At 42.3% G+C, this 19,784-nt stretch overlaps 1 protein-coding gene across 1 annotated transcript in view; it reads left to right on the plus strand.

Annotated features, from left to right (window-relative positions):
• Window positions 1–19,784, plus strand: part of MED11 (mediator complex subunit 11) — a 72,082-nt gene that overhangs the window by 29,989 nt on the left and 22,309 nt on the right. The window contains exon 3 of the mRNA XM_044305920.1: window positions 181–311. Coding sequence (XP_044161855.1) covers window positions 181–311 — 131 coding nt within the window. The remainder of the gene's footprint in view (window positions 1–180; window positions 312–19,784) is intronic.

The following is a 19,784-nucleotide window of genomic DNA, read 5'->3' on the forward strand; positions in this document are numbered from 1 at the left end:
ACTTTAATCTCTCTGTATTGTTGAAACGGAGATGAAATAACCTTTTATTAAAAATGTTACAAAAAACCACATGCTTTCAAAGGGTGTCCTAATTTTTTCACATGACTGTACATATATCTTAAGCCTTCTAAGTAAATGTCTGTTGGAATGCCAATCTTATGTTTCTCTTATTTGTTGCAGGAAACGTTGTATTGGAGCTCTCTAAGGAGAAACCAAATGAACGCCTCTTAGACAGACATGCTGTTCAGTTCACTACCTCCATGCAGAAGGTTGAATCTGAACTGTCAGCACAAATACGTTATCTTACACAGGTATGTTTATACCCGCATCTTCATATCAGAGGCAGGTGTTAACCCGTCAGTGACCTGCCTGTTTTGGGCCTTACTGACCAAGCATTTTTCTTTTTTTCATCGTCGTCACCTTTCAAGAGCTATAACTTTTTATTTTTTCATCTATGTAGCTGTATGAGGGCTTGTTTTTCACGAGACAAGTTGTAGTTTCTAATGGTGCCATTTTGGTTACACATAACTTTCTGATTAACTTTTATTAACTCTCTGGGAGGGAGATGGGGGGGGAGCAGCAATACTAACACTGAGTTTTTAAGTTATAAATTTTGCAATTTTTGGCATAAATAACATGATATCTTTATTGTTTGAGTCAGTACAATTACAGCGATACCAAATACATATATTAAACAAAAAAAATACGGCTAAATTAGGCATATTTCTGGTGCAGATTGTGGCACAAAGGTCCTTTGCGCCACAGTCTGCAACTTCTCCCAGGTCTAAAAAAGTGTTTGTAGCGGGGAAGGGGATGGGCCGGCAGGCCTGTCTCATTCACCATTTTCTATGCCTGGTTTAGGAAGCTGACTTACAATTAGAAGCGGCAGTGGATCCTCCAAAGTTATGAAGAGACCAGCGACTCTTCATAACTCAGGTGGATCCAGCGCAGGGCCTTAAGACCAGCATCTAAAACGCTGGTCTTAATAAACGTGACCCATAGTTTTTTAGGTTTAGGTTTTAATATTTTTGTGCAGTAAAACTTTAGATTTTTTTATAAAAAAAAAATAAAAAAATCTTTTTGCATCACCGCATCCCAAGACCCATAAATTTACCATATTTTTTTCCCTATAAGACACATTTTTTTCACCCTAAAGGTGGGGCGAATACTAATGAAGCGCTTCCATTATGGAAGCGCTTCATTAGTACCGGAGGACCAGGAAGCGGTGAAGGCTCTGTAGTGACCGCTTCCTGGTTGTCGGCTGTGAAGGCTGTGCACAGTGTGAGGGCGCACTGTGACCTCATGCTGTGCGCGCCAATTCACAGAACAGCAGACGGAGGAGGAAGACCAAGTGCAGGCGGTGAGGAGCGGCGGCGTCCAGAGCAGGAAAGTTAAGTGTTTTGTTTTGTTTTGTTTTTATAAACAAATGCTGGAGGCTGACTTGGGGGCAATATGGACATGCTGGAGGCTGACTTGGGGGCAATATGGACATGCTGGAGGCTGACTTGGGGGCAATATGGACATGCTGAGGCAATATGGGGCTGCTGGGGGCTAATATGAAAGGCAATGGGGGCTGATGAGAGGCAGCAGGCTCTTATCTGAGGTCTGATTGTGGGTCTGATTAACATTGGGGTCTGATTAGTGGTCTGACCTGAGTTCTAATGAAAAAATTATCTAAAACCTAAAAATACGGTATTTCTTTTCTTTGGAGTTATGTGAGGGCTTGATTTTTGCAGGGCAACTTGTAGTTTTCATTGGTATAATTTTGGGGTAAATGACACATTTTGATAATGTGGTCAACTAAGCGTTTAAGATATCCATCCAAATAGATAACTGCTTGAATTTTTCTCAAGTCTCCCCAAATTTTTTTGGCTCCTGGGAGCCTGAAACTTTTGTGATTCGATTTAGACGTATAGCTGAAGATGACCTCCGTTTTACTGATTAGAAGACAACACAACAAAAATTCTTAAAAAATATGTTAAATATAAAAAGTGATTTAAATAGCAGATAATTTTCTCATGACACATCCCCTTGAATTTAGCATAATTTTTTTATTTGTATTTTATTAATGCTTTACATATTATAAAATACATTAATAAAATACAAATAAAAAAATTATGCTAAATTCAAGGGAATGTCTCATCAGAAAATTATCTGCTATTTAAATCACTTTTTATATTTAACATATTTTCTAAGAATTTTTGTTGTGTTGTCTTCTAATCAGTAAAACGGAAGTCATCATCTTCAGCTATACGTCTAAATCGAATCACAAAAGTCTCATGAGCCAAAAATATATGAGCTATATACAGACGTGGACAAAATTGTTGGTACCCTTTGGTCAATGAAAGAAAAAGTCACAATGGTCACAGAAATAACTTTAATCTGACAAAAGTAATAATAAATTAAAATTCTATAAATGTTAACCAATGAAAGTCAGACATTGTTTTTCAACCATGCTTCAACAGAATTATGTAAAAAAATAAACTCATGAAACAGGCATGGACAAAAATGATGGTACCCCTAGAAAACACAGAACATAATGTGACCAAAGGGACATGTTAATTCAAGGTGTGTCCACTAATTAGCATCACAGGTGTCTACAACCTTGTAATCAGCCATTGGGCCTATATATATGGCTCCAGGTAATCACTGTGTTGTTTGGTGATATGGTGTGTACCACACTCGACATGGACCAGAGGAAGCAAAGGAAAGAGCTGTCTCAAGAGATCAGAAAGAAAATTATAGACAAGCATGTTAAAGGTAAAGGCTATAAGACCATCTCCAAGCAACTAGATGTTCCTGTGAGTACAGTTGCACATATTATTCATAAGTTTAAGATCCATGGGACTGTAGCCAACCTCCCTGGACGTGGCCGCAGGAGGAAAATTGATGACAAATCTAAGAGACGGATAATCCGAATGGTAACAAAAGAGCCTAGAAAGACTTCTAAAGAGATTCAAGGTGAACTTCATGCTCAAGGAACATCAGTGTCAGATCGCACCATCCGTCGTTGTTTGAGCCAAAGTGGACTACATGGGAGACGACCAAGGAGGACACCATTGTTGAAAACGAATCATAAAAAAGCAAGACTGGAATATGCCAAACTACATGTTGACAAGCCACAAAGCTTCTGGGAGAATGTCCTGTGGACAGATGAGACAAAAATCGAAGTTTTTGCCAAGGCACATCAGCTGTATGTTCACAGACGAAAAAATGAAGCATATCAAGAAAAGAACACTGTCCCTACTGTGAAACATGGAGGAGGCTCTGTTATGTTCTGGGGCTGCTTTGCTGCGTCTGGCACAGGGTGTCTTGAATCTGTGCAGGGTACAATGAAATCTCAAGACTATCAAGGAATTCTAGAGAGAAATGTACTAGCCAGTGTCAGAAAGCTTGGTCTCAGTCGCAGGTCATGGGTCTTGCAACAGGACAATGACCCAAAACACACCGCTAAAAACACCCAAGAATGGCTAAGAGGAAAAAATTGGACTATTCTAAAGTGGCCTTCTATGAGCCCTGACCTCAATCCTATTGAGCATCTTTGGAAGGAGCTGAAACATGCAGTCTGGAAAAGGCACCCTTCAAACCGGACACAACTGGAGCAGTTTGCTCATGAGGAGTGGGCCAAAATACCTGCTGAGAGGTGCAGATGTCTCATTGACAGTTACAGGAAGCGTTTGATTGCAGTGATTGCCTCAAAAGGTTGCGCAACAAAATATTAAGTTAGGGGTACCATCATTTTTGTCCATGCCTGTTTCATGAGTTTATTTTTTTACATAATTCTGTTGAAGCATGGTTGAAAAACAATGTCTGACTTTCATTGGTTAACATTTATAGAATTTTAATTTATTATTACTTTTGTCAGATTAAAGTTATTTCTGTGACCATTGTGACTTTTTCTTTCATTGACCAAAGGGTACCAACAATTTTGTCCACGTCTGTATGTATAGCTGCATTGTTGGTGGTTGTAGGGGCACTAATAGCTGTAGTGGTAGTAGCACTTGGGAGACGAATTATGGGAGACAAAGAGACCATGACATATCAAAGTCTGAGAAAAGTGTCGGGGGTGGTAATGATTGTGTTGAACAGGAACTGCGAAACAGTGGGGGCGGAGTTTCGCAGTTGAGCTGGATGCACGCTGCTCCGTGAGCTTCGCTGATAGCCTGCCCTAACGGGGCCATTTATTAGCTGTTCCACCACCTAAATATGGGCAAAACCTCCATAGATAGGTCCAGGGACCTGCAGGGAGCCTCAAAATTGAGCTCCACTCAAGGGAAGATCGAGCACTTTATGCGAGAGACTCCTGCAGCTACGGTGTATGAAACCTGCAAGATGGCGCCGACCAAGCAGTGGAGTGCGCAGGTGGAAGACTCTGAGGCTGACGGAGGGAGCGACGTAGAGGATCCCTCAGTGGCAAGCCTTGCTGGCCCAGACACTGGAACCTCTGGTACGTGAACTTGGATATTAAGCAGGATCTAAGACACATGCACTCCAGGTTGGAGTTTCTGGAAACGCACCAAGCGTCCATTATAGACTTTAATAATTAAGTAGCCCACAACGTAGACAACTGCCAGGACTATTTGAACCACCTGTATTCCCTGATAGAGGACCTGAAAAATCGTGGTCGCAGGAACAATCTGAGATTAAAAGGACTGCCTGAGTCCGTGACCCCAGACATGTTGATCCCTGCCCTAACCTCCATCTTTAGAAACCTGCTGGGCCAAGAACCAGGCAACCTGGAGATAGACTGAGCTCATAGAGCACTTCACCCTCTACCGAAACAGCACAAAGCCCCGAGGGACATAATCTGCAGACTGGTCCACTACCAGACGAAAGAAAAAATCCTGGCAGCCTCTCGATCAGCAAACCCTACTATGTATGAGGGTTCCACTATTACCATATACCAGGACTTATCCGCCATAACGCTCCGCAAAAGAAATCATCTGAGACCATCGCTGGACATCCTGAGGAGCAGGGAAATCGCATATAGATGGCTATACCCCTTCAGCCTACTGATTAACTCCCCGGGGTGAAAACTTGTAGTTCGCGCCTTTGCTGACCTGCAGAGGGCTCTGGACATCACCGATTGGAACTTTGCACAAAACATAGCCTCCGTACCTTCACTCCCAGTGATCACTCCTTGGACGCTGGTGACATCTGCTAAACAACAACGCCTGAAGGCCGCAGTCCGTGGGATGACACCAAGGAGACTGCAGCCAGCGCCAGAGGATACATCAAATAATGCCTGAGATCTACATCTACTTTCCAGTAATGAGCTTCCCATATGGTGGTATTATAGGCCCGGTGCGGTGGCTTAAGGCTGTGTGGATGGAAATTTCCTCCCCCAACTACTAACTGACTAGGTCCACAGCAATGTTATATTCCTTTTCTAATGGTTCATTCTCATTTATACTACTTAAAAGTCCTCTCTTACTGAGAAACATGTTCATAGAATTGTTCTACTGCTTTTTCTTCCTGTCTATCCCGTCTGCCCCCCCCCCCACCTGCTCCATTTGGAAAGTATCCTAGACTATATGAGAAATATGAGGTCCGCCATCGAGAACTACCTCTATACAGGGGCACATATATCCTGTGTCACAAAGCCTCTACTACCCATCCAGATTTCGTACCGTATTTTCTCTTTTATTTGATGAGTTACCTATGGCTACCACTAAAGTTTGCACTTTTAATGTGAAAGAACTAAATGTACCGGCAAAGAGGAGCCAAATATGCAAATTTCTGCATAAACACAAGGTATGAATAGCTTTGTTGCAGGAAACGCACTTCAGACATAAACATGTTCCTAGCCTTTCCCACCCGAAATATAATCCGTGGTTTCACAGCACATCTTCCAAGGGGGTTAGTATAGCCATACACAAGATGCTCCCCTTTGCCCAAATTGATCCTGAAGGGAGATATATTTTTCTGAAAGGGGTGATAGGCTCCCAAATATTTACCTTGGGAAACATATGCCCCAAATGTCCATCAGATTGAATGATTGTGTAAGACGTTACTACAATTCAGGGATTTTGTCGAGGGGTGTATTATTATGGGAGGTGATTTAAATGTGCCAATGGACCTGACCTTGGATTCCTCAGGTTCTCTACATCCATCTCAAGAGTGGCTCTGGACAAGCTGCGGGCATCCTTGGCGGACTCCGCCCTGGTAGATACTTGGCGAATGATGCACCCAGGTGAAAGAGACTACTCTTTCTTCTCCCATGTTCACCAGTCCCATAATCGGCTAGACTACCTATTTTTTCCCTTTTCAACATCTGCACCTATGTAATTAGTCTTAGCTGTAATTCTGTTTCCTTGAATCCACCGTGATGGCCACAATGAGAGATGATCCTTGACCTCTGTAGGGGCAGAAACACACAGAGTTTAAATAGCCCCCACCCCTCCACCGCCTCAGTGTTTTACAATTTTCCAAGGTAGGTGAACTGTAGTATGTGTTCTTTGATTATTTCTTCATACCCAATATCTTTTTCCCTAAACTATTAAGAAAATAATCTTTTTATTTTTGGGGGGAAGGGAATTATATGGGCCATCATGGTGGATTCAAGGAAATGAAATTACCCGTAAGACTAATTACAGTTTTCCCATTTCATCCACCATGACAGCCACAATAAGAACTAACAAATATTAAATAGGGTGGAATATCGCCTGCAGAACTTTTTGGCCAAACTGTAGGTCTGCAGAGGCGTTTAGGCTAAGGCGATGGTGTTTAACAAAACTATTTAGACTTGACCAAGTCGAAGCTCTGCAAATTTGGTCCAAAGATACGCCTCCCTTCTCTGCCCAAGAAGAGGCGGTGGTTCTGGTAGAGTGAGCCTTAATACTGCCCGGGCATGACCTTTTCCTGAAGAGAGTAGCAGAATTATATAGTGGATCTAATCCACCTAGCTATAGCGGATTTTGATAGCTTATTTCCTTTATTCTTGCCTGAAAACTGAATCAAGAGGTTATCCTCCTTCCTAAAATCTTTGGAGGCCTCTTAGTACTGAAATACGGTACTTCTTATGTCTAGGAGTTTAATCTTTCCCTCAATCTCCCTCTCCTGAAAGGCAAAACAACCTCCTGTTCACGATGGAAGTCTGAGACTACTTAAGGAAAGAATCCTGTATCTAGTCTTATATGATCCTTAAGAATCTGGAGATAGAGCTCTCTAAAGGAAAGTGCCTGAATCTTCCCTATATGTCTTGCGGAAGTGATGGCTATCAAAAATGCTGTTTTGAAAGAAAGATGCTTGATCGAAATTTCAGATAAGGGAACAAAGTGCGGTTTTGTTAGCCCCTCTAGCACTGTGTTTAGGTCCCACTGGGGAATCCTGGACTTTAATGTTGGTCTTAACCTAGTGGCAGCTTTAATAGATCTTGTTATCCATCTATGTTCTGCAAGACATGTATCATATAAGGTGCTTAAAGCAGATATCTGTACTCTAAGATTACTAGGCCTTAAACCTAGCTCTAAGCCCCTTTGCAAAAAATCTAAGATCTTATTAATTGGAGAAGAAGTAGTATCAGGATGCTCTTCTAGCCAACTGCAGAATCTTCTCCAAATTTTGAGATATATGACAGTTACTTTTTTTTTTTTTCTGCTGGCTTTCAAGGTAAGAATTACTTTGTCTGATAGACCCTGCTTCCTAAGTGTTTCGCCCTCAGGATCCAAACGGCTAGTCTGAAAATTTGAGGATCTGGATGTTGTATAGGAATCTTAAGCAACATCTCCTTCTGAAACTGGATCTTCCATGGTTCCTCCAATGCTAATTGTTTTAGGGTAGAGAACCAACTTCTTTTTGGCCAGTGTGGGGCTACTAAAATTGCTGTTGTTGCCTCCTTTTGTATCTTCTGTATAATACAAGGAATTAGAGGGATTGGAGGAAATGCAGACTAGAGTCCAATCCCAACCTATCCATAGGGCATCCACCGCCCATGGTCTGTCCCTTGGGTCTAGTGAACAGAATAGATCAACCTGAGTATTTTTTCTTGAGGAGATCTTTTTCTGACTGATCCCAGCTGGATGTGATCTTCTGAAAGATGTCCTTGTTTAAGGACCATTCTTCAGGATCTATCCTTCTCCTACTTAGAAAATACGCCTCTATATTTTCGGATCTCTTTAAGTGGACTGCTGTTAATGAAAGGATATTTTCTTCTGCCCATGAGAGAAATATTCTTGCCACTTCCCCCAATAGGTTGGATTTTGTTCCTCCCTGATGTTTTCAGGTATACTACCCACGTGATGTTGTCTGAGAGGATCTTTAGGTGTCTGCCTCTTAATAGATCTGCTGCATCTGAGAGTGTCCTGAGAACTGCATATAGTTCTCTGTAATTTGAAGATCTTCCTCTCATACTGCTGGGCCAAATTCCCTGAACAAACTGGTCTCCCCTATCGTAGCCCCAAGCCCAAGGCACTGGTGTCTGTTATGATCTATACTTTTGGATGTTTGAGCCAATCTGTACCCCAGGGGAGAGTTTTCTTTTCTTTCCACCAGTTGAGGTCTATTTTTTGACTTTTAGTGGTATCTGAATCTTCTTGTCTAAGGTTGATTGTTCTCCATTCCATTCCTTTAAAATCCAGTTCTTTATTACTCTTGTGTGAGACTGACTCCAAGGGACTGAGGTTAGACAGGAGGTTAGATTTCCTAACGGACTCATTGCTTCCCGAATAGAACATCTGCGAGTCGTCTGGAAGCGTGATATTTTCTCCCTGAGGGATTCCGACTTGTCCTGGGGTAGCTACGTCTTCTGAGATCTGGAATATAACTCTATGCCTAGGAATCAGATTTTTGTGGATGGGGTAAGAGTAGATTTTCTTAGATTTACTATCCATCCTAGATCCGAAAGAGTGTCCATAAAGTTCTGTGTGGCCCAGGAACTTACTTCTTTTGAGTTGCCAACTATTAAGAAATCATGCTGTTTTTCTTTTTTGCGTAAGAAGGCGACCATCTCCACCACTAATTTGGTAAATATTCTTGGTGCCGATGAGATGCCGAACAGGAGGGTTACATACTGGAAATGATGAAGGATTCCTTTTGGATCTCTTAACATGCATCTGTCACGGCTGTTTAAGGGTAACAAGAGCATACACAGTAAAAAGAGCTACTGACCAGACCCAAACTAGGGAAGAGAAAGGGTGACCCCTGTCAGACCCTCAACACTCTCCCTATGCTGCTAAAGCACATGCCCGGATCCATGTGGTGGAACGAGGCATGCCCGCGTGCCTAAGACTGATGAGCCCTGTAACCCCTACAATAGTGGAAGGGGCACTGCCACCGATGCCCTGCTCAGAATATGGAGGGAACCGTGGCCACCTCAGATCCAGTCAGAAAATCACCAGGTACACAACAATGTCTGCACACTTAGCTGATGGAGCTGCAGCCGCAGAGAAGATGGATCCAAGGGCCGCTGGCAATATCCGGAGTGCTTGCAGCAACAGAACACAGGTCCAGAGAACTAATAGCTTAACAAGTGAAGATACTCAAGGCAGAGCTACAACTGAAAAGAGAAATATAATCCACGCCCTGCAATAGGAGGAGGGGTGATTTAAAGGCAGGGAAATCAAACGCAGGAGGAACAGCTGGGAGTAAAGACCTCATCACAGGGGCGGAGAGACAGAACAGTGAGAACACCTCCAAACTCTAAGTGACATCATCACAGGGGTGGAGACACAGAGCTGTGAGAACGTCTCAAAGCTCTGGTAGTGACAGCATCTTAGAAATCTTTGGGACACCTGTTGAATTGGAATGTAATAATAGGCATCCCTTAGGTCCACTGACGTCATAAATGCACCCTCTGGAATTAACGGTATTGCCGAGCCGATTGACTCCATCTTGAATCTCCTGTACGTAATTAATCTGTTTAGAGGCTTCAGATTTATTATAGCACTAGTGTGTGTGTGTGTGTGTGTGTAATATATATATTTAGTATAGTACTCCCTTACCCTTTTCCCTTTCCCCCTACCCTCCTCTATGTTTTACCCTTCCACTTTCTCTCCTGTTAACTGTATTACTATGTTACGGTTGTCCAATAATTTTACAACATCTAATTTGTTAGGAGTGAATTAACTCCAACTGTTTACAAAGCAATTTTTCCTTTTTATAAAAAAATTTTTTTACAGATTTATTATAGTACAAAATGTGTTATTTTTTTTTTTCTGAATCTGGAACCTGATGGACTCCTCCTGATCTTACAAAGTCCTGAACACCTTGCCAAATCTTTGTTTGAACACCTTTGTTTTGGGACATGATCTGAAATATCTCTGGAGGTATTGAATAGAATTCTATTTTGTATCCCTGGGCAATGATGTCTAATGCCCAGGAATTTGATGTAATCTAACTCCACTGAACAAGAAATCTCTTCAATCTGCTTCCCACTCTGGCGTCATTGTCTGTTTCCCGGTCTATTCTAGGAATTAAGGATAAATCGTCTGCATCTACTACCCTTGGGGTAGCTCCACCAGCCCAATTTTCCCTTCACGCTGTATGATCTGGGTTAAGAGGGGAATTGACAAAAGGGCTTCTTCCTTGATTCTTTCTCCTCTTTTTTTTTTTGTCGGCCGCCTTTTACAGTATCTTGTTCAATGTTGGACCAAACACGAATTTTCCCGAAAAGGAGATGGAGCATAGTTTAGCCTTGGATGCCTTCTCTCGTAACCAAGCCTTCATCCATAATGCTCCGCGTGCTGCGTAGGAGAAAGCAGCTTCCTTAGAGGAAAAGCGTATCGACTCCGCCGATGCATCTGCCAAAAAGGCAGTTCCTGATCTTAGCAGAGGTATAGAATCTATAATATTTTCTCTGGGAGTCTTATTTTTAAGATGATCTTCTAGCTCTGCTAACCAAATGTACAAAGCCCTAAGCACGGAAGTCGCCGCTATGTTAGTTTTGACCCCAAACTAACAATACATTTATGTTTGGTCAGTAATGGTTCAGACAATTGCACGGCAATGGGGACTCCAGTCTCGTGCACGTTCGCCAACATATATCTCAGCAGATTCCCTTCCTAATACATATGAAATTATTTATACGCTACTTGGATGATATCTTTGTGATGTGGATGGGTACACAGACGCAGCGTGAGGATTTTGTGGCTTGTTTTAATCGCACCAATGACATGAACATGAAGTTTACCCTCAATTTTGGGGGCAATTCCTTGGAGTTTCTCGATGTGTGTGGGATTGTCACAGAAGGGTATAGAAAACCCACTGCGACTAATTCCCTACTGAACCACAGTAGCTTTCACCCACATACCATAAAGGAAGCTATACCATATGGACAATATGTGAGACTGAGACAAATCAATAACACCAATGAATGGTACGCCAGACAAGCAAATGAATTGAGAAAAAGATTCACTAGGAGAGGGTATTCGATCAGGGGATTGGATAGTGCTATGCGTAGGGCACAATTGCACACACAAGAATTTCTGCACCGCGATGGTAAAAACAAAAATGTGATGTAGAAAGTGAAGGTAGATTTGTGTTCGCTTTTAAATTCAGCCCTATGTCGGACTGGATTAAACAGGTCATTCTAAAAATTTGGGACATACTTAGAAATGAATATAGAACCTACACAGAAAATTGCCAGACCGCTTATACTATTCAAAATCTTTATTACAAAAAATCACAATTATTTGCATGATTAGACATAAAAACAATAAAGTGCAGGAGATAAAAACGACATCACTGGAGGAGATCTACAGCGGATCCAAGTCCATATGTATTCAACATGATTTTCACTTTTTAAAGTGCATGTGCAGCAGAATGACAAATAAACGTATAACAAATATTAAGTAAGTCTTTGGACATTTACCCATGCTGTTTCTCCTCCAGGATGGCGCCAACCCCAACGCGCGTTTCGGCGCCGAAACGCGCGTTGGGGTTGGCGCCATCCTGGAGGAGAAACAGCATGGGTAAATGTCCAAAGACTTACTTAATATTTGTTATACGTTTATTTGTCATTCTGCTGCACATGCACTTTAAAAAGTGAAAATCATGTTGAATACATATGGACTTGGATCCGCTGTAGATCTCCTCCAGTGATGTCGTTTTTATCTCCTGCACTTTATTGTTTTTATGTCTAATCATGCAAATAATTGTGATTTTTTGTAATAAAGATTTTGAATAGTATAAGCGGTCTGGCAATTTTCTGTGTAGGTTCTATATATATATGATAGCTGCCATAGGCTTAGTCAATTACTTGGATAAAGTAATCATCCCTCGGTTGAGGTGGATATCGGATGTTATACTTAGAAATGAACAGAGTTTGGCAAAATTTGTGGAAAAGAGGCTGGTGGCCACGTTTTATAAGGAGTCGTAGAATTAAAGGGAACCTGTCACCAGTTTTATGGTGTCCTAACTAAGGGCAACATAAATAAGTGACTGATTCGCTTAGCAAAATGCTAATTGACCCAGTCAATCTGCCAACATTTTGTATTGAAAAGCTCCAGCTGATAATGATGAGTCAGGAATATTCGAGCTCCTGACTCTCCCCGCCCACCTGCTGCTGAATGACAGTTATTTTCCATATGAATCAGCAGCAGTTGGGCAGGGGAGTGGCTATAGCTCTGAATTAAATATACGCTGGACTCCAATCAGCTTATTAGCATGTGGCATACGGCATCTTTGTATGTATATTATGAGGTAACCATCTGTCACACCAGTAAGTGAATACATCTAAGGTACTTTTTAGTAGTTAATGATTGTATATAATTAGTTAGATTATAATCAAATATCCACATGACAGGTTCCCTTTAAGGACATGCTGGTTAGTATCTGCTTTAAAAGAAAAAAAACACAAAGAATTGGCTAACAGGTAGGAAACCATGTGGCAACTTTAAATGTGGTGACTGCTCTTTTTGTAGCTATAATTATCAAAAGAAAGCACTCACCATTGGAGGTGTAAACCATAGGATAACCCAATTTATTACATGTAAAACTACCTTTTGTGGTGTATTTTATGTGGGCAAAACCATTAGGCCTATGTACGAGAGGTTTAGGGAGCACCTAAACTCGGTAAAGTCAGGGAAAGGTTGCCCCCACCTCATAGAGTCCATGGAGGCGATATTAAATGCCTCAGCTTTGCTGGAATCGACGCCGTCCTCCGATGACCCAGGGTGGTGATAGACATCGCCTCCTGCTTCAGAAAAAGGCGCAGCTGTATAATGACACTAAGGGAGTGAATACAGAGCTGCCCTGAATGACATGTCTGTCTGCTGGAAGAATCAGCAGCATCTTGTAAGTGTAGAACTAAAAGTCCCACCTGTATAATGACACTGCTAATACACACAGGATCTTCCCCCTACCTTCTTGTGCAATGCTCTCTCTAGTCTGTCAGATCCTGTGCCCAGAGATGTCACTGCTCCAGGTAGCCAGTATGTGCAGCTGAAGGGGTTAAGAATCCTAGGACAGACAAGACGGCAGTGAAGGGGGGGGTGGCCAGCACAGTGATGTCTCGTTTACAGGCTTGTAAACGACCTTTATCAGAGCAGGGAGAGAAGCTGACATCACAGGTCATGTGACTCTGAGACACCAGCCACTGGGGATAAAGTGAGTTAATTGGAAAGCTGTTACATTTGCTTAGTTCGGAACATAGAAAGAACAAAAAATAACTGACAACCCCTTTTGAGATGTTTTTCTAGCTCTGCTAACCAAATGTACATAGCCCTAGCCACGGAAGTAGCTGCTATGTTAGTTTTGACCCCAAACATGGCGGATTCCCAAGATCTTTTTAGAAGGCCATCTGCTTTACATTCCATAGGATCACCCAGTTGTGAGGAATCTTTTTAAAGGGTAACTTTTTTCACTACTTTGGCTACCCTAGGGGTGGGCGATATAGGCGCTATGCGATATAAATTTGTGCCACGATATGGATTTTGTGCATATCGCCTATATCGCCGGACCGCGATATGATTGTGCTCTCTGTGCACACTATGTTCTCCTGAGCCAGCACACTGGGCACAGTGGAGAGGGAGGGAGTCCCTCCCTCCTCACTGTGCGCGGCTGCCGCTGACCACCAATGACAAAAGAGGAGAAGGAGGGGAGGGACTGACAGTAAATCATTGAGTTTTCATGATCTCAGTAAGCTCGTGAAAACTCAAATCCGATGGTATATTCTAACCCCCAGGTGTTCCCATGGTGACAGGGATGCTTGCCTGGGGGTTAGAATATACAGGGCCACGTCGCTCACAGTAGAACATTTAAAAACTAATCAGTAACTTTAACTTTATTCATTGGTGATCTCTTTACTGTATACCTTACTCTGTCTTGGCTCCGGTAACAGCAGGCAGTGCGGGCTGGCGGCGCTCACTCACGTCACGCGCCTGCTCCTCCCCGCAGGCGCGTGACGTCAGTGAGTGAGCGCCGCCCGCCAGCACTGCCTGCTGTTACCAGAGCTAAGACCTAATAAAGTTAAAGTTACTGATTAGTTTATAAATGTATTCCTGTGAAGCAATTTGGGGATGGCACCGTTTAGGGGAGGGGACTCAAAGCACAGGGCAGCAGGGAGAGTGTAAAGTCCTATTCACCCTAATAGAGCTCTATTAGGGTGAATATGACAAGGGTTATAGCCCTTAAGGAGGCTAATGGTTATAGTTATAGAAAGTAAAAAAAAAAAAAAAAAAAAGTTTAAACACCCCCCCCCCCCCCCAATATAGAAAATATATCGCGATATATATTGCATATTGCACATGCTTAAAATTATATCGCAATATAGATTTTAGGCCATATGGCCCACCCCTAACCTGAATGTCTGTCTATTTTTGGAATATCATCACAAATCTTGCATTCTGTCTGATCAAAGCATAGTCTTTCTGAATTATTTTGCAACACCAAGTCTCTTCTCCAATCCAGCCACTCATCCATAGTCATTTCCCTGATATTTTCATTAATAGGGAAAGACGATGGATTTTTTTGAGCGAAGGCCCCCAAACATATCATCTTGCACCGTGCGAGGCTTAGGAGTGTCCTCTATACCCATTGTGGATCTTACTGCCTTCAACAACTCCTCCATATCATCAGAGGAGAAAAAATATTTTTTATCAATATCTATGATCTCTTCCTTTGAGAGGTGATCCTCCTCCAATACTCGTCTAGAGGTAGAGGAGTCCTCCTCAATGTCCCCTGGGTCAGAGGAGGACTGGATGGAAAGTCTCGGCTTTTTTGCAGGAGGAATAGAGGTGATGGGAGTAGACATGGAAGCCAGGGAAGATTTTATTTCTTCGTGAATGAAGGACTTCATTTCTGAAAAGATATTTGGTTGTTCTTCTTTCAAATTGTCGGACATGCAAGATCTGCATAGTCTTTTTTCTTATAGTTTTCAGGAAGCTTTTTTGAACAAGCAGAGCATTTACATAGTTACATAGTACATAAGGCCGAAAAAAGACATTTGTCCATCCAGTTCGGCCTGTTATCCTGCAAGTTGATCCAGAGGAAGGCAAGAAAAAAACAAAAAACCCTGTGAGGTAGAAGCCAATTTTCTCCACTTTAGGGGAAGACATTGCTTTAGACTTGGGGTCTCTTGTGCCCTAAGGGACAAAAGAGAGCAACCAAATAGCAAGATTATCACATATCAGAAGCTTGTGTGTATGTATGTATGTATGTATGTATGTATACAGGTCCTTCTAAAAAAAATTAGCATATTGTGATAAAGTTCATTATTTTCTGTAATGTACTGCTAAACATTAGACTTTCATATATTTTAGATTCATTACACACAACTGAAGTAGTTCAAGCCTTTTATTGTTTTAATATTGATGATTTTGGCATACAGCTCATGAAAACCCAAAATTCCTATTAAAAAAAATTAGCATATCGTGAAAAGGTTCTCTAAACAAGCTATTAACCTAATCATCTGAATCAACTAATTAACTCTAAACACCTGCAAAAGATACCTGAGCCTTTTAAAATCTCCCAGTCTGGTTAATTACTCAAAACCGCAATCATAGGTAAGACTGCCGACCTGACTGCTGTCCAGAAGGCCATCATTGAAGCCCTCAAGCAAGAGGGTAAGACACAGAAAGACATTTCTGAACGAATAGGCTGTTCCCAGAGTGCTGTATCAAGGCACCTCAGTGGGAAGGAAAAAGTGTGGCAGAAAACGCTGCACAGCGAGAAGAGGTGACCGGACCCTGAGGAAGATTGTGGAGAAGGACCTTGGGGGACCTGCGGAAGCAGTGGACTGAGTCTGGAGTAGAAACATCCAGAGCCACTGTGTACAGGCGTGTGCAGGAAATGGGCTACAGGTGCCGCATTCCCCAGGTCAAGCCACTTTTGAACCAGAAACGGCGGCAGAAGCGTTTTACCTGGGATACAGAGAAGCAGCACTGGACTGTTGCTCAATGGTCCAAAGTACTTTTTTCGGATGAAAGCAAATTTTGCATGTCATTCGGAAATCAAGGTGCCAGAGTCTGGAGGAAGACTGGGGAGAGGGAAATGCCAAAATGCCTGAAGTCCAGTGTCAAGTACCCACAGTCAGTGATGATCTGGGGTGCCATGTCAGCTGCTGGTGTTGGTCCACTGTGTTTTATCAAGGGCAGGGTCAATGCAGCTAGCTATCAGGAGATTTTGGAGCACTTCATGCTTCCATCTGCTGAAAAGCTTTATGGAGATGAAGATTTCATTTTTCAGCACGACCTGGCACCTGCTCACAGTGCCAAAACCACTGGTAAGTGGTTTACTGACCATGGTATTACTGTGCTCAATTGGCCTGCCAACTCTCCTGACCTGAACCCCATAGAGAATCTGTGGGATATTGGGAAGAGAAAGTTGAGAGACGCAAGACCCAACACTCTGGATGAGCTTAAGGCCGCTATCGAAGCATCCTGGACCTCCATAACACCTCAGCAGTGCCACAGACAGATTGCCTCCATGCCACGCCGCATTGAAGCGGTCATTTCTGCAAAAGGATTCCCGACCAAGTATTGAGTGCATAACTGAACATAATTATTTGAAGGTTGACTTTTGTATTAAAAACACTTTTCTTTTATTGGTCGGATGAAATATGCAAATTTTTTTTTAGATAGGAATTTGGGGTTTTCATGAGCTGTATGCCAAAATCATCAATATTAAAACAATAAAAGGCTTGAACTACTTTCAGTTGGTGTGTAATGAATCTAAAATATATGAAAGTCTGTTTATCAGTACATTACAGAAAATAATGAACTTTATCCCAATATGCTAATTTTTTTAGAAGGACCTGTGTGTATATGTGTGTGTGTGTGTGTGTGTGTATATATATATATAATTTGCAAGAAAAAGTATGTGAACCCTTTGGAATGATATGGATATCTGCACAAATTGGTCATAAAATGTGATCTAATCTTCATCTAAGTCACAACAATAGACAATCACAGTCTGCTTAAACTAATAATGCACAAATAATTAAATATTACCATGTTTTTATTGAACACACCATGTAAACATTCACAGTGCAGGTGGAAAAAGAACCCTTGTATTTAATAACTGGTTGAACCTCTTTTTTGGCAGCAATAACTTCAACCAAACGTTTCCTGTAGTTGCAGATCAGACGTGCACAACGGTCAGGAGTAATTCTTGACCATTCCTCTTTACAGGACTGTTTCAGTTCAGCAATATTCTTGGGATGTCTGGTGTGAATCGATTTCTTGAGGTCATGCCACGGCATCTCAATCGGGTTGAGGTCAGGACTCTGACTGGGCCACTCCAGAAGGTGTATTTTCTTCTGTTTTAAGCCATTCTGTTGAGGGATCCGGGCCCTCCAGATGAGGTGTAGGTGTCTCTGGACATCACGGCGGAGATGCAGAGAAAGTTCTGTATGAGCACTGTGTAATTTAAATTTCCTGGCGTCTTGCGTCATAAAGCTGACCCCTGTATTATACCTTACACTGCTGCATTCACTGCGCGCCCCGATGAACCTCAGATGCACTCCATGTGCTGCATCGCACTTGCCGTCAGCCGGTCCCAACAAGATGGGAGACACCGCACGCTGTGCGCATGCTTCTCCTGGAACCGGCTGTGGCTTAATACACAGCAATGATAGCTGTATATAGTATTGATAAAGCAAAGGGTAAAAAACACGAGAAAAGAACCCAGACACAGAATAGGCGCCAATCACCTGTGTGAAATGAAGTCTGATTAGAGTAGAGTTTTAAGAAGTATATATGGTCTGTGAATAGAAGAACGGCTGTGCGTTATTAGAGGAACAGTCTGTATATATCAACAGTTAGTTAAAAGTGGGTTCAAAACCTCAGTTCTGGTAGCATATATAGGTATATAAAACCACAAGCCAATAAATAAAATAAAATACGGATAAAATAAATAAAATTATACATATAAGTAACTCACTTCACATGGGGAGATAGTCTAAGGGTTAAGCATAAAACGCCCAAAGGCTAAACTCCCCCGGCCAGGATCGCTTGTAGAGTCACAGGAACAAACCGCAGTCGCCACAGGAAGAGCTTCTGGAATATTCCTTTTATTAGAATCAAGACTCAACGCGTTTCAGGGGCTGGGCAGATACCCCCTTCCTCAGGAGCAATGTATAAGTAAAAACATATAGAACATACAATGATAAACATGGGCTATTTATACCCATCCATATTGTGTATCCATTAGGAGCACATGTGTCCGGGAGGGATAACAAAGTGATGTCACTTCCGGTTCCGGTGGGGAATGCGTTCCACTGTGTAACGCATGTCCATTCTGTGTTAATTGGTATAAAAAGGAAGAGTCTGTGTCCTACAAGGCATATATTGTGAATATCCTCCGTCCCCGATCTATATGTGAAGGTGGGGAGGAGGTAAAAGGACGCCTCGATCCATCCTAGGTCGGAAGGACTAAACTTCCGGTATATGAACCGCATCATGGAACGCATGCAGCCCACGTGACTTCCGGTTTTCGGACTTAAAGAGGACCTTTCACTCGTATACAAACTAAAAATAACTCCATCTGTGGGCAGAGCGGCGCCCAGGGGTCCCCCTGCACTTACTAGTATGCCTGGGAGCTGCTCCGTTCGCCCGGTATAGGCTCCGGTGTCTCAGCTCTGTCTGTTGTATTGGACTGATTTTTTGTAGGAGGCGTGTCCCTTGCTGCAGTGCTGGCCAATCGCAGCACACAGCTCATAGCCTATACTGCCCTGGCATTTTATGGGCCCATATGCGTGAGAAGTAGTTTGCAATCAAAATCTGTAAAAAATAAATGACCTGTGAAATCCGAAAGGTGCTCTTTGGAATGTGGGCTCCTTTGCCCACCTAGGCTGCAAAAGTGTCACACATGTGGTATCGCCGTACTCAGGAGAAGTTGGGGAATGTGTTTTGGGGTGTCATTTTACATATACCCATGCTGGGTGAGATAAATATTTTGGTCAAATGCCAACTTTGTATAAAAAAAAATGGGAAATGTTGTCTTTTGCCAAGATATTTCTCTCACCCAGCATGGGTATATGTAAAATGACACCCCAAAACACATTGCCCAACTTCTCCTGAGTACGGCGATACCAGATGTGTGACACTTTTTTGCAGCCTAGATGCGCAAAGGTGCCCAAATTCCTTTTAGGAGGGCATTTTTAGACATTTGGATCCCAGACTTCTTCTCACACTTTCGGGCCCCTAAATAGCCAGGGCAGTATAAATACCCCACTTTGGAAAGAAGACACCCCAAGGTATTCAATGAGGGGCCTGGCGAGTTCATAGAAATTTATTTATTTTTTGCATAAGTTAGCGGAAATTGATTTTTTTTTTTTGTTTTTTTTCTCACAAAGTCTCACTTTCCGCTAACTTAGGACAAAAATGTCAATCTTTCATGGACTCAAT

Source organism: Bufo gargarizans, chromosome 1 (assembly GCF_014858855.1).
Source record: "Bufo gargarizans isolate SCDJY-AF-19 chromosome 1, ASM1485885v1, whole genome shotgun sequence".
Taxonomy (NCBI): domain Eukaryota; kingdom Metazoa; phylum Chordata; class Amphibia; order Anura; family Bufonidae; genus Bufo; species Bufo gargarizans.